Below are 23068 nucleotides of genomic sequence, written 5' to 3'. Positions count from 1 at the left end.
GTTTTTTTTTTGCTATAATAGCTCTAAAACTTCATTGTTATTTCGGATTTCAAACATTTCGGTTGTTTACATTACATTATTTGTCGGAATGCGCATCTGGTGTATCAAAATTGGTACCGTATAAGTTTGACACTATGGACTCTTATATCATGTCTATTATTGAATGATTACTACAAAATGAATTACCATTAATGATTCCTCATTCAGGCAATTACTATGTCTGTACTGTTTTTAGTTCACCCGAGTTAAGCTTTTTGCAACACACCTCACCATGTACCAATGTTGATGCACCAGATGCACATTTCGACTAATAATGTTCAGTTATGCTCAAGCCAAAATTTTGGAAATTCGAAATAACAATAAACTTGTGAGAGCTAAAAGGAAAACTAGAGTGTTAAAAACTAGAGCAAAATTCGTCCAAGGATCAGAGCTATTCATGAGGTAGATATAATCCTTAATTTTGAAATGACTCCACCAGCAGAAGCCTTGAGCCTGGGGTCGTAATGTAAAAAATATACCGACTTTCAGTACGGTCAGTATTTTGATTATACTAGACGACGTGTCAACCAGTGTTATATCGTTATTGTTGATATTGATGGAAGAACATATATCGAGTGACAAGTATCATCGGGGAAGAAGAGTCCACCAGCGGAGATACAAGTTTAATGGTTAAATGAAAAGGTAAATATAACGAACAGGGATCAATCTCATAACTCCTTTAGGGAATACAAAATCAAGACTTTGGTAAACACGGACCCCTTGATATACCAGAGGTGGGATCGAGTGCCTAGGAGGTGTACGCATCTCCTGTCAACCGATCACATCAGCCGTGAGCCATGTATCTTGATTGAGTAAACGGCGTAATCCGTAGTCTAAATTAGTGTGTGAAGAATGGTCTAACAATTGGTAGGAAACACATGATACAGCAATTAACCCAATGATATATTGTGTTGGGAAACTATAGAAATTGTGAAATGCTGATTTTAATACAGACTGTTGAAACCCCTGTAACATGAACTTGTTTGTCAGTAGCCTGCCTCGATTTCAAAACCGATCATACGGAGAACAAGCTTTTGTGTAACGAATCAATTGAATCATAAACGCCATATGCCTGATCATGATATAGGGCTCAAGGCGGGTGTGACCGGGCAGCAGGGGATGCTTACTCCTCCTAGACACCCGATCCCATCCCTGGTGCGTCCAGGGGTCCATGTTTGCCCAACTATCTATTTTGCATTGCTTATAGGAGTTATGAGATTGATCACTGTTCGTTATCTTCGCCTTGCATGCATGTGATAATGAAATATTGCTACATTTACATGGGAAGTTAACGATGAGTAATCTGAAATCTTCTTGTTTATCATAAAGTTGAGTTGGTTTGTTTCTGCTGTTGACATCGATGTTCAATGAAATATCAAAATACGAAGCAGATTTAGCTTTCAATAATTTATTTTTCTAATTCGACTGACAATAGGTGGAGAACTTGGAAAACATCGATGACCAAAATCACCCCTCAGCGATAGGGTTTGAAAGCAATACACTGAAACATCACAATGTACAAAACAACAATAACGTTAAATCTCACTACTATAGGCGACACAATTTAGTACACCATGAGATCATAGTTAATAAAACAACGACGATCACCATTATGACGTTGAATGTTTAACATGACATATTTCAAACACGTACCCTGTCTATCCGTGATTTTTGGCATTAAAACCGACTAGTTACATAAATGAACGAAAGCGTTTTTACATATATTCAAGCGAAAAAAATAACGTCTCTAAATTTTCCCAAGTCACATGAGTTAGTTAGATTCTAAAACACAAAATACGCAAGGAATAGAACTCGAACATTCCTTACCGTATACTTTAGAACTCTTCATTTTATCGTTTGAGACATTCCTGCTTACCATGTCTTAATCAAAACTCAACATTGGAATATTTTCAGTCATCATACTTTTATCAATAATAAGTGGGGGAGGGAAGAATTATAACATTAAACTTGAATATCTTGAAAAGTGGTGTTAAATATGTACGAACATTTGTAGATAGAAATTGTGTATATATATTAATGATATGCAAAGGTCAAACTAAAACGTTTCTTTACAACCGCATATAAAAATATTGTAAAAATGCTGGTTGAGAAAATCCAAAGAGAAGACTCATATTTTTTGAAACAGCATGACCCAAAAACCTGGTGAAATTTATGCAATTATCTTTTTTCCTGTTAAGAATTCGTAACTTCTTTCTCAGATAATTGAGAAACGATACAGAAAAACCCAGCAATGCTGTTGTAAGAATATACTAGTATTATTTGTTAAACACGTATAATTTTTACTCATTAGTCCTGACCATCATCAAGGTCCCTTTTAACGCTCTATCACTGTCCCCAGTAGTCCACATCGTGTCCTCCGCGTTGAGGTCTAAAGTTAAACATGAACCGTGCCACCAGGCTCCATGTCTTATCACTGCACAGTTATCTCCACTGTCTATGCGATTATCCTGATCATATGTAGTGAACGTCTGTCCATCGTCGTACTCCATAATATCGTCTACAACAGATAATTAATAACTGTTACATCAATAAGAATTCATTCATTATCAGATGTCGCGTTATGAAACTAGATGTTAAAATGTTGTTAAGGTTTGTACGGATAATGTATCAAATTTAACATTTTCTTGTCATGTATAAATCGACTTACATTTGTTAATCATTTGGTTTGTAAATGGTATATCCTTTATTAAACAAATCTCGATGTATAGGCATGCGATACAAGTTACTTCCGGTATGTCCAGGAGTCCATGTTTAAATTTGGATTCTTTATAGGAGTTATGAGAATGCTAACTGGAAAACTCACCTTGTCTTGTAACATCATAAAGATTATTGGAATAGTTATTTCCACATGTTTATAGTTAATTCTACATTAACAATATTACGCATCGTGGGTATTTATCATTTGATCAGTCTCAATTGAAGTCAGCATTTCGCAAATTCTATCGTCTTTATAACGATCTACTTCGTCAATACAACCTCGCATTGGGTCAAATGCTGTCTGACGTGTTTCATACCGATTGTTAAGCCGTTCTTGGCACACTGATTTTGACTGCGGATAACTCCGTTTACCTGATCAGGATATCGGGCTCACGGCGGGTGTGACCGGTCAACAGGGGATGCTTACTCCTCCTAGGCACCTGATCCCACCTCTGGTGTGTCCAGGGGTCCGTGTTTGCCCAACTATCTATTTTGTAGGAGTTATGAGATTGTTCACTGTTCGCTATCTTCACCTTGCATATATATATATATATATATATATATATATATATATATATATATTGAATTCATAAGGAAAATAAAAAGAAATCATATCCAGGGGGATGACCTTGCGATAAAGCATTACGTCATATTTAGACAAAGCCATCCTTCGCTTTAAATCTTTTTTAATGTAATGGATTTATTTACGTAATTGATGTTGACATTGTTAAAAAATAGAGGAAATTTCCAAAAATATGAAATATAGATCACATATATTATGACCGTAGTTTCAAAGATTTAGAAGCATTCCTTTTGCGTAGTTCTGTTTTTACGCATCGTCGGTCAAATTGAAGAATAGCAAAAAGAAAGAAAGGAAAACAATGCAAGGAAGTAAATTAAATCATTAACTACTACTGATTGGAGAGAGAGAGAAAAAAAGAGAGAGAGAGAGAGAGAGTTCATTGATTTATTTTTAGCACGAGATAAGTGCACGCAATAATATTGCATCTTAATAAAAATAGATAAATATAAATAAAAACGAGCAAAGTAAGTTGTTTACAGATGTGAGTCACCTGATTTGCTCTTCAATAGCTAAAAATGACGACGATTGCCCATATTCCTCGTCGTCAATGAGGAACTATCGCTTTTTCCTCACCTAATATTCGTTTTAATAAAACCCCACGAATTGCATTAATTTTTCTTGCTGTGAAAAAAAAAATTCGAATCACGAATTGCGCGTCACAAGTAGCACCCGATAATGTAACTCTAAATATGTGACGTCACGATACATCCCTGAATAGATACGATCTTACCGGAAGCATCATAACATCAGGTAAATTGTTATGGAGTGTTAACAAAATTTCACACTATACCCTTATATACGTAAGTTTATATGATATGACGGAAGGCAATGTTTTTAAACGTGGTCTGTAGCGGAAGAACCCCAATTCGTTATGTCATATAGAGTGAATAACACACATTTTCGCATTGTACTGGTATTCCCATCCCCAATTTTATGGATTCACTGCAATTTTCACAAGAATGTATTGCTAATAAAAATGTTGATGAGGTAAAAAAAGGAGTTATCCTTGGCAGGTGGTTTTACGGTTAGTGACCAAGCAGAGAAAACAAGATACAATGAGCTAAGATAATAAATAAAACACATACATACCCGCTGTTCCTGAAGGCCCCGATACAGTGAGCTTGTATTTACTGGCCGCATTCCCGACATGAAATGTGGTATACTTAGCATAAAACTGGTCGCAATCCAAACTTTGAAGCTGAACCCAAAGTACTTGATCATTTTTCTTCGTCAAAGTATGAATTGCATCATTTCCTGTTAGGCACCATGGAAAATCAAAACAATCATAAGGATATGATAAAATCATATGCCAGCGATAGCTAAAAGAAATCTCTTGATATGCTTCAGCGATATTTCCCCATGTAATATTCATCTGGAATTGTAGTCAATTCAAATGCGAGTTTTGAGAATACTGGTATAATTCAATATATGATGATTTTTTCTAAAATTGAAAACGAATTGCCAGTTTTCTCCATAACTGATCTTTATGTTTTTCCCTTTTAAATATTTACAATTGGACACTTCATTTCAACATCGATATCCAATATGTTGGTAAGAAATATTTCATTTCTTTTATGTAAAGACGTTGATACAAATTTATAAAATCTTTAAAAATCTGTAAAGATTATATACGTAATCATAATACAAAAATATCTTGCATATTTTAAGCCAGGCAAACTTATTTCCTTTGGTCTAACAAGCGCAACACTGTTCTCATTCGCATCTCTCATCATTATAAGTTATAGATCAGGTCATTGAGGGAATATGATTTGTTGAATAGCAAACCAAGAAAACAATAAACGTGCAATTTGGAGTATAAATTCATCATTAGATTTTAAAAGTGTAACTTTAATTCTAGCTTTTTAGTACATCTTTCGTCATTTATAGTCATCTTAAATAAAACCTCGTTTGTCATGAGGACGAGACAAGTCAACACCAACATTCAACAATCTAACTGCTTAGATATATCGTATGTCATTTTAGTGTTTTACTTAATTCGCTATAAGGTACCGTTTGTTGTCAGAATCTGGTGATTTATGTATTCATTGTCGAAATGCGCATCTGGTGCATCAAAATTGGTACCGTACAGGTTTTACATTATGACCCCTGGGTCGAGGCCTCTGCTGGTGAACTGTTAGTCCCCGTGGGTCTCTATAGCCCAGTAGCTAAGTACTTCGTTACTAGCTTGAAAATACGGATGTATATTTAATTGCTGTTATAAAATTTAGAAATTCATTTCAAAATTAAAGATTATCTCCCTCACGCATAGCTCTTATCCTTAGACGAATTTGACTCCATTTTTTGGCACACTGTTTTTCGGTGTAATAGCTCTAAAACTTCAATGTTATTTCGGATTTCAAACATTTCGGTTGAGCATCACTGGAGAGACATTATTTGTCGAAATGCGCATCTGGTGCATCAAAATTGGTACCGTATAAGTTTTACATATGTATTCCCATATATAGATAACATATATTGATAACATTCTTACCAATCCAGTAGCTGTTGCATGGATCTCCAAATCCGTTTTTGTATTCCTCCCATTTCTTATAAAAATCCGTTTTATCAACCTTTTTTTTGGATGACCTATGCAAATATTTTGAAATAAAAATGTTGTAGTCATTTAGCTGAGATAATTAAATACACATGGTTGCTAACCTATCATCTACCTGAGTCTATGTAATCCAAATAGTGATAAAATTTTTGATATAAATATTCGAATGCTTTCTTAACAGATGCATGGTTTAACATAAACACATCCTAGACCTTTACTTGAATAAAGCAGCTTCAAACGAAAGTACGAAAGCCTATTGAGCTCATTTCAGTAGCTGAGATTTTTTTGTGTTATAACTCGAAACATTTAAAAAAAAAAAGGAACAAAAAAAGAACACGCTTAATGGGTTTTTGAAGCTTTCCAATTGTTTCCTAATGCATGCATGTTATAATTTCATAACAATTCTGATTTCAAAGTTAAAAGACGTAAAGATTTCTAGTAAAGAAGTCGATCCGATAAACTGAATCCAGCTGATTTGTATTGTTTAGATTATATAGTTGTATAAGAACTTACCGTCCAACCGCCTCCCTCCGTAGTCATGTCACAGAACACTTTCTTTTTTTGATCGTCCAAGTTTATCTCATATACACCATCCTTTCCTTTTACGCTGGGTAGTTTGTTCAAAATATCATTGCAACTTTCATACCGCATGCTCAAAGCTGCAATGATTATTATAGGATTAAACATTATCGATGTGTAAACTCCGAACATTTTACTCACAAACTGAATAAAAGTGCGAAGCACTTTTATGTTTAAGTTTGTGAGTAAAATGTTCGGAGTTTACACATCGATAAATTCTTCAAAAAGAATGTTTGATTCTTATAATTTCAATTCATTCACTTTATTGACAATTGCAAACATTTGAATTATTATAATAATAATAATGATTGGTTTTATATAGTGCCTTATCCAGCGTATGCTGCTCAAAGCGCTTTACAATAATCAATGTACATTATTACCCCGGCAGACCTTATATCAATCTAGAACTTTCTCAGCCTCCTAGGAAGCATGCAGTGCAAGCTGCCATTACAAGCGCTAGAACACTAACATTCTAACAATATCTTTCAATGTCTATAGCCAGGTACCCCTTTTACACTTGGGGGGAGTGAGGAAATTCATGTAAAGTGCCTTTCCCAAGGACACAACGTCAGCCCTACCGCGGCCAGGACTCGAACCCACGACCTTTCGGTCGAGAGTCTGACGGCCTAATCACTAGGCCACCGACGCCACAAAATTAATTTGCCCGCACTATGTTATTTGTGTTCAGGCGTGTTTGAATACATCGCGATTTCGGATTTATTGATGGGTAAAGTCTTGTTCAGGTTTATTTTTGTCCAATCAAAACAATTGTAATAAATAACATTGGAATTATACAATAATTAATTATGGCAATATATTTCATACATTCCCCAATTTCAACAAAAAATTAGTTAAATGAAGTTTTTGAATACAATTTTTATTTCATCATTTGAGTTATGAGATTGATCTATGTTGATTATTTTCACCTTTCATGGGAAAAAATTTAGTATTGAAGTATTTTGTCACTGACTGAAATCTGTTTTTAGAAATGGTATTCACAATATATTTAGATGCAAGTTGAAGATGGAGAAGCGGAAATTATTCCGTTTGTCATACAGTTGAATTTCCAGTTTGTCGTTAATATCTACTTTCAATAGAATATCTAAGTCTGGACCAGAACTGAACGACTATGTGGTGCCTTTTATTTCGAGCTCACGGGGATATATCGAATTGACAGATGAATGAAAGTTATAATTGTTAATAGACAAAACGTCGTCGATATATCTAACTGTTGAATTGAAGGCCACAGTAAGATAGTTTTTCTTCTAACAGGCATATGACAACGCATATCAAAATCAATATTTCGAATATAGAACCTCAAATCTGGTGTAGTCTTTGGGACAGAGGTGGAATCCGGTAATTAATCTTTTTTTCAATATTTCATGAATCGAATGTTTGGAAAACATTGAAGATAAGATGAAAACATTACGCCATTGTCGCAATTAAGGATGTTTTGATAGGATCAGCATTATTTTGTACAGTTTCACAATATATCTATTGGCAATTTATTTTGTATTTTATGCACTTTTTATCAGTTACCTCGTGATCGACGTCTTCCCCAAAACAACTACATTATTTCACGTAATTTTAAACGTAAATATCTACGGTCCTCAGTAAAACTGCGTCTAGATGAATATCTATTCTGATGGCATGCTTGGGTTACTATGGATAACTTATTCTTATTAAAACAATATGTTAAATCAATGTTTATTTCACTACGTTATTATGACTATAAACCCCAAAAAGCATGAATTTTTAACAATTCTTTCATAATCGTGCAGACAGAAGATTGGTCACTTCCGGTGTGTTCAGGAGTCTTTGTTTCTTCCGTTCGGAATTTTACATTATCTAGGCGATTTATATGATTTATCCTTTTTCGTCATCACCCATTGTACAGGAATATCATCTTTTTTCTCTCTTACACGCCGGCTCTGAAACATTTACCTTTCCGCTTCATTGGTGGACTGTTGATGGCGTCATTGTTAGTCAGGCAAACAAGGATCACACCCGTTACAAATGCAATCTGGTTTGAACAATATACAGAAACCCCGTGATTTATCTGATATGTTCTTCTTACTATATTGCTGTGTGTATATAAACCAAAAGAGTTAATCGATGTTTCTGTTTCTTTTGTAAATGAAAGGCGAAGATAAGGAATAGTGATCAATTTCATAACTCCTATAAGCAACACAAAATAGATAGTTGGACAAACACGGACCCCTGGACACACCAGAGGTGGGATCAGGTGCTTTGGAATAAGCATCCCCTGTCGACCGGTGACACCCGCCATGAGCCCTATATCTTCATCAGGTAAACGGAGTTATCCGTAGTCAAAATCAGTGTGTCATGAACGAACTAACAATCGGCATGAAACACGTCAGACAGTATTTGACCCAATGATAGATTGCATAGAATTTGCGAAATGCTGACTTCAATCGACAATGTGGCCAAATTACGAATTTCTCACGTTACAACACGTTCTATTACAGGAAGTTATTTTTTTTTTTTATTTCCATGTTGTTTGAGCTAAATTAGCACAAGTTAACATAATTGTATACTGTTTAACGTCCTGCTCGAAAATATTTCGCTCACATGGAGCTTGTTTGCCCAACTTTGTATTTAGTATCACTTACAGGAGTTATGGAATTAATCACTGTTCATTATCTTCACCTTTCATTCTAATTTATCTATTATTTCTGATGAAAAGTATATTCGCCAAAACTAACTGATTTTCTTTTTCCAATCAGATGACTAATGTACATCTAATTCAATGTATCACTTACCTCCAAACAGTGCATGTTGTTTTTGTGCAACAGTCAGAATTACAATACATCAAAGGTGCATTTATTTGTAACTTATGTCATGAACTGTCAATCAATAACTCCCCCCACTTATACCATGAACTGCCTGTCAATAACTCCACCCACTTATATCACGAACTGTCAATCAATAACTCCACCCACTTATATTATGAACTGCCAGTCAATAACTCCACCCACTTCACATTTGTTTTATATTCTAATGGTAATTTCATTCGAAGACTGCTGTTTGATACATCAAATAAAACTGTGACTATGTTCCATGTCTTTGTTTAGTAACGTAAGTACAGCGATAATACAGACGAAGTCAAACAAAATGTCATGATCTTAACAACATGATAGTTAATTAATTCATTATAAAGAGCTTTTCATATTTTGTTTTTACCGTAAGCAGAAAAGTTATAGCAACTAGCAGTCTTTTTTTTTTTTTAAATTCTTTTTTATAAAAAACGATAGCTCTTTTTGTATCCCGTTACTCATTGTATCATTTGACAAATAAAATAATTTCCACTTAAAGGTCAAAAGCATTTCTGCACTTTTAGAATTCACTGCACATTAATTACAACTTTCATATTTTAAGAACTTCATGAAAATTTAATATTTAACGTTATCATTAAAACAAAATTCAGAAAATATGCAGAGTTCACTGAAGATTCGAGACAAATGTTACTTTTAGTGTTATTTTTAAAATGTTTTTGTGCGTCAATTTATGAATTACGAGGTAGAGCTGTTTTTATGCTAACTACTATGATATGTGAATGATCTAGTTCAAATGAAGTTCTAACGACATGATTATCCTAGTAAATGTTACAAACTGTTACACATATAAAAGATAACATTAGACTGCAGTAGAAATGTTCTATCAATGCTTTAAAATTGTATTATTCAATGAATCCATAGTGAACATTAACAGTTAAGAAATACCTTTGACCCTTGCGTGTAATTAAGATACTCGAAGATAAGTGTTCAGTGAAATATGACTATAAATCGTAACGAATCAATTATAACGCTGTACATTACACATTGTCCTTATTTAGCCTAACCCCGTAAACGTAACACAGTGTTCAGTTACTACATTGAATCACTCGAAACACAAAATGGGATGTAAGAACACGCTCTTGCATAGATATGAAATAAAAATGATGCAAAATGCACAACTTAGATTTGTTAACTAAAGTATTGCGGTTAAAGATTATTTGGTTCACACAGATTGATCAACCTTCAATATTGTCCATATCCATTTTATCTATTGTACAATGTCTAACAAATAAAAGTCAATGTTGTATCTATGGGGCTCAATTTTGAGTAATACCTTACATAGTGACTTTGAGTACGAATTACTCTGTTTACCTAGACGAGAGAGTCAATTCACGGTGGGTATCACCCTTTTATAGAAAATACTTATTTTAAGCATTTGACCCCAGAGTCAAGGGTTTGCAATATTTTGATATGTGCATTATTTATAATTTATAAGAGTGATTACCGTCTGCGATATTTTGATATGTGCATTGTTTATAATTTATAAGAGTGATTACTGTTTGTGATATTTTGATATGTGCATTGTTTATAATTCATTAGAGTGATTACTGTTTGTGATATTTTAATTTGTGCATTGTTTATAATTCATTAGAGTGATTAGTGTCTCTGATATTTTTATGTGTATTGTTTATAATTTATTAGAGTGATTACTGTTTGTGATATTTTGATATGTGTATTGTTTATAATTTATAAGAGTGATTAGTGTCTGTGATATTTTGATATGTGTATTGTTTATAATTTATAAGAGTGATTAGTGTCTGTGATATTTTGATATGTGCATTGTTTATAATTTATTAGAGTGATTACTGTTTGTGATATTTTGATATGTGTATTGTTTATAATTTATAAGAGTGATTAGTGTTTGTGATATTTTGATATGTGCATTGTTTATAATTTATTAGAGTGATTAGTGTCTGTGATATTTTTATGTGCATTGTTTATAATTTATAAGAGTGATTACTGTTTGTGATATTTTGATATGTGTATTGTTTATAATTTATTAGAGTGATTACTGTTTGTGATATTTTATGTGCATTGTTTATAATTTATAAGAGTGATTACTGTTTGTGATATTTTGATATGTGAATTGTTTATAATTTATTAGAGTGATTAGTGTCTGTGATATTTTGATATGTGTATTGTTTATAATTTATAAGAGTGATTACCGTCTGTGATATTTTGATATGTGTATAGTTTATAATTTATTAGAGTGATTAGTGTCTGTGATATTTTTATGTGCATTGTTTATAATTTATAAGAGTGATTAGTGTCTGTGATATTTTTATGTGCATTGTTTATAATTTATTAGAGTGATTAGTGTCTGTGATATTTTGATGTGTGTATTGTTATAATTTATTAGAGTGATTAGTGTCTGTGATATTTTGATATGTGTATTGTTTATAATTTATAAGAGTGATTACTGTTTGTGATATTTTGATATGTGCATTGTTTATAATTTATTAGAGTGATTACTGTTTTGATATTTTGATATGTGTATTGTTTATAATTTATTAGAGTGATTACTGTTTGTGATATTTTGATATGTGAATTGTTTATAATTTATTAGATTGATTACTGTTTTGATATTTTGATATGTGTATTGTTTATAATTTATTAGAGTGATTACTGTTTGTGGTATTTTGATATGTGCATTGTTTATAATTTATTAGAGTGATTACTGTTTGTGATATTTTGATATGTGTATTGTTTATAATTTATAAGAGTGATTAGTGTCTGTGATATTTTTATGTATATTGTTTAAAATTTGTTAGAGTGATTACTGTTTGTGATATTTTGATATGTGTATTGTTATAATTTATTAGAGTGATTAATGTCTGTGATATTTTGATATGTGTATTGTTTATAATTTATAAGAGTGATTAGTGTCTGTGATATTTTGATATGTGTATTGTTTATAATTTATAAGAGTGATTACTGTTTGTGATATTTTGATATGTGCATTGTTTATAATTTATTAGAGTGATTACTGTTTTGATATTTTGATATATGTATTGTTTATAATTTATTAGAGTGATTACTGTTTGCGATATTTTGATATGTGCATTGTTTATAATTTATTAGAGTGATTACTGTTTTGATATTTTGATATGTGTATTGTTTATAATTTATAAGAGTGATTACTGTTTGTGATATTTTGATATGTGTATTGTTATAATTTATAAGAGTGATTAGTGTCTGTGATATTTTTATGTATATAGTTTATAATTTGTTAGAGTGATTACTGTTTGTGATATTTTGATATGTGCATTGTTTATAATTTATTAGAGTGATTACTGTTTTGATATTTTGATATGTGTATTGTTTATAATTTATTAGAGTGATTACTGTTTGTGGTATTTTGATATGTGCATTGTTTATAATTTATTAGAGTGATTACTGTTTGTGATATTTTGATATGTGTATTGTTTATAATTTATAAGAGTGATTAGTGTCTGTGATATTTTTATGTATATTGTTTAAAATTTGTTAGAGTGATTACTGTTTGTGATATTTTGATATGTGTATTGTTATAATTTATTAGAGTGATTAATGTCTGTGATATTTTGATATGTGTATTGTTTATAATTTATAAGAGTGATTACTGTTTGTGATATTTTGATATGTGCATTGTTTATAATTTATAAGAGTGATTACTGTTTTGATATTTTGATATGTGTATTGTTTATAATTTATTAGAGTGATTACTGTCTGTGATATTTTTAAGTGTATTTTTATAATTTATTAGAGTGATTAGTGTCTGTGATATTTTGATATGTGTATTGTTTATAATTTATAAGAGTGATTACTGTTTTGATATTTTGATATGTGTATTGTTTATAATTTATTAGAGTGATTACTGTCTGTGATATTTTTATGTGTATTGTTATAATTTATTAGAGTGATTAGTGTCTGTGATATTTTGATATGTGTATTGTTTATAATTTATAAGAGTGATTAGTGTCTGTGATATTTTTATGTATATTGTTTATAATTTGTTAGAGTGATTACTGTTTGTGATATTTTTATGTGTATTGTTTATAATTTATTAGAGTGATTAGTGTCTGTGATATTTTGATATGTGTATTGTTTATAATTTATTAGAGTGATTAGTGTCTGTGATGTTTTTAAGTGTATTGTTTATAATTTATTAGAGTGATTAGTGTCTGTGATATTTTGATATGTGTATTGTTTATAATTTATAAGAGTGATTACCGTCTGTGATATTTTGATATGTGTATTGTTTATAATTTATTAGAGTGATTACTGTTTGTGATATTTTATGTGCATTGTTTATAATTTATTAGAGTGATTACTGTCTGTGATATTTCTATGTGCATTGTTTATAATTTATAAGAGTGATTATTGTCGGTGATATTTTTATGTGTATTGTTTATAATGTAAAACTTATACGATACTAATTTTGATGCACCAGATGTGCATTTCGACAAATTATGTATTTTCATTGATGATCAACCGAAATGTTTGATATCCGAAATAACATTGAAGTTTTAGAGCTATTACACCGAAAAACAGTGTGCCAAAAATGGAGTCAAATTCGTCTAAGGATAAGAGATATGCGTGAGGGAGATAATCCTTAATTTTGAAATGAATTTCTAAATTTTATAACAGCAATTAAATATACATCCGTATTTCAAGCTAGTAACGAAGTACTTAGCTACTGGGCTGTAGAGACCCTCGGGGACTAACAGTCCACCAGCAGAGGCCTCGACCCAGGGGTCATAATGTAAAACTTATACTGTACCAATTTTGATGCACCAGATGTGTATTTTGACAAATAATGTCTCTTCAGTGATGCTCAACCGAAATGTTTGAAATCCGAAATAACTGAAGTTTTAGAGCTAAATATAGCCAAAAAACAGCGTGCCAAAGAAGTGGAGCCAAATTCGTCCAAGGATAAGAGCTATGCATGAGGGAGATAATCCTTAGTCATATGAACATTATAGGGGGTTGATTTTCTAATGTTAATACACTGACTGCTCTCTTTAATTACTGCCTAGATAATGAAGAAGTAAAGTGATTTTCTGGGTATGTTTGGCTGCATTGAAAGATTGAGCTAGCACTTGACATTTTATCATAAAAGGTTAAAAAAATGTTTGCTGCAGTCAATTTTCCGTCATTTAGCTAAATGATTTGAGCGATAAAGTGTTCAACAGACTGCTATCTACCAACAAACTAATTCTTTACCCAATACACTTAATAGCAGCATGCATCGTTTTAAAACTAGGAAATTATAAAAACGCGTTTTTGAGCAATTTCATGAGTGACAACCATTTACTTAATTGAATTTTAATCAATGTGCATTCAGTTTTACGGCGGTTTCGTACATCTGTGGACATATGTCGCATTCTCACGATTGTTAGACCGTTCTTTACACACTCACTTTAACGGTGAAATATTCGGTTGACCTGGTCACGTATCAGGGCTCATAGCGAGTGTGACTGGTCAACAAGGGATGTTTACTCTGTCTAGACACCTTATAACACCCCTAGTGTGCCCAGGGGGTGTGTTTGACACTCTTAATTTTTGCATTTATGGGATTTATAAGATCGATGTGTGCACGTTATCTTCACTTATTTATTAATACTGAAATTTAGAAACGTAATTTAGGGAGGAGGGTTACTATATTTAAATACTCGGTACTATAAGATAATACAAAATATTGGTAGTCGACGAAAATTCATTTGTGTATCATCAGTTATGGACAGGTTGGTTCAAGATATATAGATATGAACGTTTGCTCTTAGATGACAATTAACTATAACTGACAGACAGACAGACAGATAGATAGATAGATAGATAGATAGATAGATGGATAGATAGATGGATGGACGGGCGGACGGACGGACAGACATACAGACAGACAGATAGATAGATAAAAAGATAGATAGATAGAAAGATAGATAAGATATTTTAAAAAAGTCAACACAAACAACCAAACCGGACCGCCGATTCAATGCGAAATTTAGATGTATCGACGACATTTTATCCATTAACAATAATAATTTTCATCCATATGTCGATTCAATATATTCCTGTGAACTCAAAATTAAAGACACCACAGTGTCTTTGAGCAAGTTCACATTAAAATCATCCATACTGATAATTTATTTGAACTTTGGAGTACGCATGCCTAAATCAGAGTGGTCTTAAAATACTTGCTTTTCTGGATAACCGATCGCAATGTTTCCCTGTTTCATATTTGTTGAAGAAGCAAGTGTCCGTGATGACAAAAAGCTAAGTCTTTAATTTATCGTTAGGAATGATCGTTTACAGTTTTGAAAAGTAATACGTTTTAATGTAATGTATTTGCAAAAAAAAACATTTTGTGATTTTAAGTTTACTAGAACATCTTTACATATTTTTAGAATCCAGTTTTGATTTACACCACTTTTGGCATTCTTATTATTTATCATTTAACTATCCCCAATATTCGATGGTTGATAGTAATTTGCGCTTGCATTCATAAATGTTATTGCTCGTATCAATTCAGTACTTATGATGATGCTTAATTGTTAGGGTTATCGTTCTTTGCACAATAAACTTCAGCATACTGTTCGTCTGACATTATCATGACACCAAAACTCCCTCAAGGAATACAAGGTCAAGATTTGGACAAACAAGGATTTCTGGATATACCAGAGGTGGGATCAGTTGCGATGTTTGTCAGCAACAGTACCTCGCGGAAACAATAGACCCTCGCAAACGGGTCAACAACCATCGATCCTCTGTCAGAACCAAGAAAGATTTAACGGCAGTCACACATTTCAATGGTAATAATAACTGTTTGGAGGACATGAGAGTAGTGGTTATTGACCATGACCCAAGTTGTTCAGATACCAAAAGAAAGGAGAAGGAAACATTATGGAAGCAAGTGGTCAAGAGTTATGTTGTTATGACTTATGCATGTTACAGTTATGCAGAGGTTCAGACGGTACCGACAAACCTACCGACTTTACCAGGATGAATAGGGGCCATATCTTTACTAGATTACGAGCTGCATCTATGCCCTGTCGTCTGATCATGTCCCAACACTAGTAGTACAGCCATATTTATAATTTATTGCTAGCTTAAATATCTGCTTACAAATCCCCCTTTGACAGTGATTTTTATCTGACATACTCAGCTGGTTATGTGTAAAACTCGTCTATAAATTCCCGTGATTCTGCATTCTTAATTTCATTTTTTTTTATTTTTGGACATCTACCTAAGATATTATCAGTTTGATGTTGATTTGATGTCCTAGACTGGTTTGTTTTCTTTGTTCTTTGTTCTGTAGTTGGTCCACATTGTTTATTTATCCCTTTGGGTTCTTCTTAAAATGTTGTTTTATTCATTTATTAGACAGTGGTTATTTATAGCCACTTTCTTATGCTACCGCAACAGTGGGCGTTCCTGTCTGAACACGGGAACCCAAGCGACAGAAATCATGGAATTGAAGTTGCTTTTATGATCAAAAGTATGTGTGTTTCCTTGTAAACAGTTTTTGAAAAACCTTTTCAATATGTTTTGCTAAATGCGCAAAGATCATCCCCAAATACTGGTATATTATATTACTCGATTGATATACATGCATAAGATAGCGGCGTACATAATCAATAGTCGGCACTTTTGAAGTTGCGGTTTCACAGACAGTCTAAAATCTAAAAGCCCCCTGTAGATCACGACATGTACACTGAATGTCACGGTTTCATAAATATCAAACGGAGTGTCAAATTCTATCCAATGGATACAATGCACAGTACATTTTTCTCTCAAAATATTAAAATATTGATTATTTAAAGTATAAAGATCTATTTTTCATGAGCAAGTGTGAATTGTTTTAATGGGGTGATTTTTTGTTGGTACTCGATTATTTGATCATGTGTAATTTGTAGAATTATTCATATGCATAGCTATTATCCTGAGAGGAATTTGACTCCACTTTTTTGGCACGCTGTTTTTGGCTATAATAGCTCTAAAGCTTCATTGTTATTTCGGATTTCAAACATTTCGGTTGAGCATCACTGAAGAGACATTATTTGTCGAAATGCGCATCTGGTGCATCAAAATTGGTACCGTATAAGTTTTACATTATGACCCCTGGGTCGAGGCCTCTGCTGGTGGACTGTTAGTCCCCAAGGGTCTCTACAGCCCAGTAGCTAAGTACTTCGTTACTAGCTTGAAAATACGGATGTATATTTAATTGCTGTTATAAAATTTAGAAATTCATTTCAAAATTAAGTATTATCTCCCTCATGCATAGCTCTTAGCCTTAGACGAATTTGACTCCACTTTTTGGCACACTGTTTTTGTATATAGTATCTTTAAACCTTCATTGTTATTTAAGATTTCAAACATTGCGGTTGAGCATCACTGAAGAGACATTATTTGTCGAAGTGCGCATCTGGTGCATCAAAATTGGTACCGTATAAGTTTTACATTGATATTAATAGCCGTTGGGTTTTTTTATAGATAGTTATGATTTATTAGTTAGTTGTTTTTATTTTGTTTATCATTGTGAGTGTATCAAGAACGATGTTTAAACAAATACTCCAACTTAAGTCTACATGGCATATTTTGGAAATAATCTTCCCGTCACCTCGTGAATGTCGGTGTCTTTGATACCATACCCATAATGCATACCGATTATTTCCTCCCGCAAAAAATAAAGAACGGCTATGATGGTAATACTATATAATTTACGTGGATAGTTCAAATCAAAATGGAATCAATTGGTCCAATTTTTGAATTATGTACAGACCTAGGGTAATTGTGATATATAATGGCAATGCATTGTAATCATTACATTTTTTAAGTAATGGGGTGTAACGTATAATGCATCCATTTTTGAATTACAAGTAATTGTAATGTAATGCATTAATTTCATAAAAATGCCAGTAATGACCATCGCTTTTCAATAACATTTGAATTACATATCAACATCATATATATCCAAAAAGGTCTAAAGAAGGGGGTTACTAACCCCCTAATTTAGACCTCTTTGGAAATAAAATATGCGATATTACTACATGTATTTGAATAAACAGCAAAGTATTTGTTTAGAACAGATCTTGATACATAGTCATAGTGTGATTGGCAATCACTCTGATTTAAAAGTTAACTTCAAATAAATGGTGATCATAAATTTACTTATTTCAATACCATTTAGTTGTGTTATTAAACAAACATTTTTCCAACGCGAAATCCTATAAAATGTTTTGTATGATAGAATACCTCCCGAAATTTAATGCATGTACGTCAGAGTAATACATGATCTTGAATTAAAGAATGTTTGGGCGAAGTAGATAGTTCGACAACAAATGTACTTTGCCGTTCTCACTATCCTCAACAGTGTAAACCTTGCCGTTACTGTCGTCCATGTTGCATTTCTTCAGTTTGATTTCAAAGGATGTTAAGAAGAAAATCACAATGACGTGACGTCACCGACGTTACTGAACTCCGCACCATTGGACTTTGTGGTGACCAACGCACTTTAGCGTCCGTAACATTAACAAACCATCACATTTTGGTGCAGAACATCGCACTTTTGAGTCTTACAAGCTTTTATCAGTTTATTGTTATTTAGAATTTCCAAAATTTCGGCTTGGGCATCACTGAAGAGACCTTATTTGTCGAAATGCGCATCTGGTGCATCAAAATTTATACCGTATAAGTTTTACATATGAAAACAAATAACATAATGTTGGGGGGAAATATTCAATTTTTTGAAATTGATTATACAAGGAACGAATTGGATTTATAACTCCGTTTACCTGATCAGGATATAGGGCTCACGGCGGGTGTGACCGGACAATAGGGGATGCTTACTCTTCCTAGGCACCCGATCCCACCTCTGGTGTGTCCATAGGTCCGTGTTTGCCCAACTATCTATTTTGTATTGCTTATAGGAGTTATGAGATTGATCACTGTTCGTTATCTTCACCTTGCATTTATAAGAATTAAATATTGGTTTTGAAGAATTTATCGATGTGTTAACTCTGGATATTTTATTGAAAAACTTAACATAAAAGTTTAGCCTTTGTTGCATTTTACAAATATCTCGTGAAACGGGCCATTTGATGTTTTAAATAGCAATAGTAATCTTTTTCTGTTCCTTTCCTCATGCAGCATGGCTTCTTCCGTGTAGAATTTCAAAACTTCTCCAGATTTTCATCAGCTGCAACTGTTGATGTTGAAAAATCACATACCCCATTAAATATTTAAAAATCACACACCCATTAAATATTTGATGCAGATTATTTCAATCTATCTCCTCATTTTCAACATTTCCTTAACACCCAACAAGTCCAAATATTTCATTTTTGTTTATAGATGACAACAAATCAATGCACATATACTTCCTTCTGATCAGTATTTCAAGTATCTATTTCCAGTGTTAATGTATGTTTTCTCATCAGAAGATGAAAATAACACCAAATCCAATTTCATCAGAAGTTTATGCATTTTTCAAAAATTGATCCTTGTTTTGATGATTTTAATGTAAACAGGAAGTAATGCCAAAAAGTACTCTCATTTCATTTTTGTCAAGTTGAGATGGAGACACCCGAGAATACTGATAGTTGAACGAAACGGTGGCTCCCTTTCGATTCACAGAAATTTCAGTGTTACTATCCAGATAGTTTCTATTTTTGGGAGTTGAACTATGTTCAATCTCCTTGGGTCATCACGCACTTTTCTGCGCAGTAATTTTTATTGATTTGTATAGTGGTCGTCAGTGGGGGTTCTGTGTCAGCTGATTTACTCCTAGGTAAATCAACATAAACTTTTATAAACATCCGCCATTAAATAATCCAAGTAACTTTTCTGAATTAATCTAATTTTGATAATTGACATGTAAGTAAATGCAATGATATTGTATTCAAATCAATTTGAATACAGGATTTCGATCAAATTGATACTGATATACATAGAAAAATAAAAGATAAGGTTGAAAATTGTCGTTTGTAGCGCAGCGTCACCTATAAATATTGATAGGGAAACGAACGACAACTGCACACAAGACCTATTGACACCGTGGCGCGAAATATCGAATATGGTGCGAAACCTCAGAAAATTTACAAGAAATAACTCTACAACATTGCGTATGTGTATATATTTGGTTTTTTTTTAATGTGATATAAAAAGTGCTTGATGTTACATGTATATTGAATTAAAACACGTCATTCCCAGTCAACAACTTTCGATTGGGATCGGAATACGAAATAAAATTTCTTATATCCGGTTGCAAAGTGAAACTGCTTCATGCTTCAAGTTATTGAATTACGTAGTAATTGCACGTTACACATTAGAGAACTGTGTCTTTTAATAAAGAAAGTCACAAAATAGATACAAAATGAGTGTACCTTATTCATTACTGTTACCGAGCTTTCGTCGACGAAAATCTCGAAATGGCGTGTTTCGCTGCGCTTGATGACGGTAAGGTCCACATTTTCTATGTGAGTAGTGTGATATTTGTTTATGAATTTTTTGTGCATACATGGTATGTTTCGGCTAGGAATAATGGAAACTTTCTCACCTATGTATGTAAAGACATATTAATCTCTATTTTTAAAAATGTAGAACACTTTTATCAAATGACAATGTTTGAAAACGCTTAGAGCCCCGATGTCAGAATTTCCTTTTCCAAGACATCAATATGTCAAATTCATTATCCTTTTTTAATAGTATGTACCATATTTTGTACCAGTTATCCATTTTGAATCCCCTATTACAATGAGATTTTGCTGCACTCTGTAATGTTTGAGTGGATGTCATGAGTGTGTGTCAAACAGAAATTTTAAGAGCATGGGATAAGGTGCTGCCATGTTTGACTTCACTATCAAAGTTTAACCCAGTTGCCACAATGTTGAATTTATGCTGCAAAAAGGATTGGAAATTGCTCTGGTCAAAACACATTGTTTATTTGTCTACAGATGAAAGAGACATGAGGATTGTTCCTCACAAAATGAAAAAAAAATAGTTATGGATCTTGTACATGTATAGTTTATTAATCACTATAGATTTCCAACATCACGAGTCTGATTCCGCTATATTCTTCCCATTCTGTCAGGTTCATTCACCCCCTGTTTGAGCCACAGTATAATATCCCAAATACCTTGGCAATAAATAACATTATTTGACTAGTGTTTCATTTTTAGTGGAGTTGCGATGAAGTCGAACTCGGCTTATGATCTGATGAAGTGCCTTTGGGCGGGCAGGCGGGCACGCATCAACATTTCATTTCCGCACCATAGCTCTTGAGCAAATTATAGGATCTCATTCAAACTTAGATGGATTGTCACCCTTAGTAAGACGAGGAAGCCTATCGATTCTGGGGTCACTAGGTCAAAGGTCAAGGTCACAGTGGCTATAAATAGACTGAAGTTTGGAGAAAATTTTGTTTTCCGCACCATAGCTCTTGAACGAATCATACGATCTCAATCAAACTTAAATGGATTGTCACCCTCAGTAAGACCAGGAAGCCTATCGATTCTGGGGTCACTAGGTAAAAGGTCAAGGTCACTGGCTATAAATAGACTGAAATTTGGAGAAAATTTTGTTTTCCACACCATAGCTCTTGAACGAATTATAGGATCCCAATCAAACTTAGATCGATTAAGTAAGACAAGAAGCCTATCGATTCTGGGGTCACAAGGTCAAAGTCACAGTGGCTATAAATAGACTGAAAATTGGAGAAAATTTGGTTTTCTGCACTATGATTTTTTAACAAATTATAGGATCCCAATTAAACTTAGATGGATTATCGCCCTTGATGAGACAAAGAAGCCTATTGATTTTGGTCAAGGGTTAAAGGTCAAGGCCACAAAGGATTTAAGTCGGCTGAAATTTATGTACGCAAAATTTTGCTCCCTGCTTGATAATTCTTGCAAACTTTTCTGCCGGTTCCCTCTATGGCCATTCCTTGTGCAACTCGGCTTGTGCATTTCCGATGCCGGACAATTTTTAATTTTTTTTGCATTTCATTTATTTTGAGTTATTATACAATTATTTACCATTCCATTGATCCTCTACAGGACTGTAGTATACTCAGGTGACAGTTTAGCATATTGGACTACCTTTTCAAGTAATGAATCCTTAGAATTAGCTACAACTAGGATTAAACTTGAATGTATATATACAGGGGAAAAACTTCTTCATAACTGCAAGGCATTGAAAACCATATTGATTTGAATGTTTGGGCCATAATATGTGGTCACATTTTCATGAGAATATAAAGGGGTGAAATTCTAGAAAACAACCACACGACTTCAGTTACTCGAGGAGCGTTGTGGCCCATGGGCCTTCCATTATCCATGTTTGCTGTTGTAACGCTTTGAAAAACAACAACAATTGATTTGTATTTAAAATCATGATAATATTCAGTCATTTATCCCCCTACCCTTCCAGTGCTATCTGTTCTAACTGAATTTCCACAATGTTCAACTCCCACGATTACTTTAAGTACTTTGATTCTATTTTATTTTGTCTTTTATTCACTTTCACAAACGTATTACCTTTAGAACTCGATTCGTGATAGGCCCTTTAGGTTGTTGGGTGCGCTCCCTATGAAGAAAGGAATTTGTAGCTATATCATGGGTAAGTATGGGACATTGCAAATGAATTCTCTATAAGGTATAATGTTGTCATTCAAAGAGAATTTTCACCTTCTATCTGAAACCAGATTCATTACGATATATACCGTTTTTGTTTTAGTAGGGGCTTTAACTTCTTTTATTT

At 33.1% G+C, this 23068-nt stretch overlaps 2 protein-coding genes across 8 annotated transcripts in view; both read right to left on the bottom strand.

The window, feature by feature from the left end:
- Window positions 1–2339: 2339 nt before the first annotated feature.
- On the bottom strand, window positions 2340–6545 carry LOC125674455 (ficolin-1-like). Its single transcript, XM_048911598.2, has 3 exons — window positions 6408–6545; window positions 4430–4538; window positions 2340–2557 (listed from the first exon to the last, which is right to left on the bottom strand). The coding sequence occupies exons 1-3, from the start codon at window positions 6543–6545 to the stop codon at window positions 2340–2342; spliced, it is 465 nt and encodes a 154-aa protein (XP_048767555.2).
- A 16140-nt stretch (window positions 6546–22685) lies between these two features.
- The window catches only part of LOC125674179 (protein still life, isoforms C/SIF type 2-like), a 33195-nt gene continuing 32812 nt past the window's right edge, over window positions 22686–23068 (bottom strand). For all 7 annotated transcript variants that reach the window (XM_056159522.1, XM_056159521.1, XM_056159523.1 and 4 more), the window contains one exon: window positions 22686–23068. This exon is cut by the window's right edge. The gene's annotated coding sequence lies outside the window, so the exon portion shown is untranslated.

Source organism: Ostrea edulis, chromosome 3 (assembly GCF_947568905.1).
Source record: "Ostrea edulis chromosome 3, xbOstEdul1.1, whole genome shotgun sequence".
Taxonomy (NCBI): domain Eukaryota; kingdom Metazoa; phylum Mollusca; class Bivalvia; order Ostreida; family Ostreidae; genus Ostrea; species Ostrea edulis.
This window is presented reverse-complemented; position numbering and strand designations above follow the sequence as displayed.

What these genes read in the sequence shown, in the direction of transcription:
- LOC125674455 (XM_048911598.2), bottom strand. Translation starts at nt 6,545, where the DNA reads ATGCGGTATGAAAGTTGCAATGATATTTTGAACAAACTACCCAGCGTA. An exon ending in CGGAGGGAGGCGGTTGGACG is followed by an intron (nt 4,539 to 6,407) that starts GTAAGTTCTTAT and finishes CTTTGGGTTCAG; the next exon opens with CTTCAAAGTTTGGATTGCGA. An exon ending in GGGGCCTTCAGGAACAGCGG is followed by an intron (nt 2,558 to 4,429) that starts GTATGTATGTGT and finishes TATCTGTTGTAG; the next exon opens with ACGATATTATGGAGTACGAC.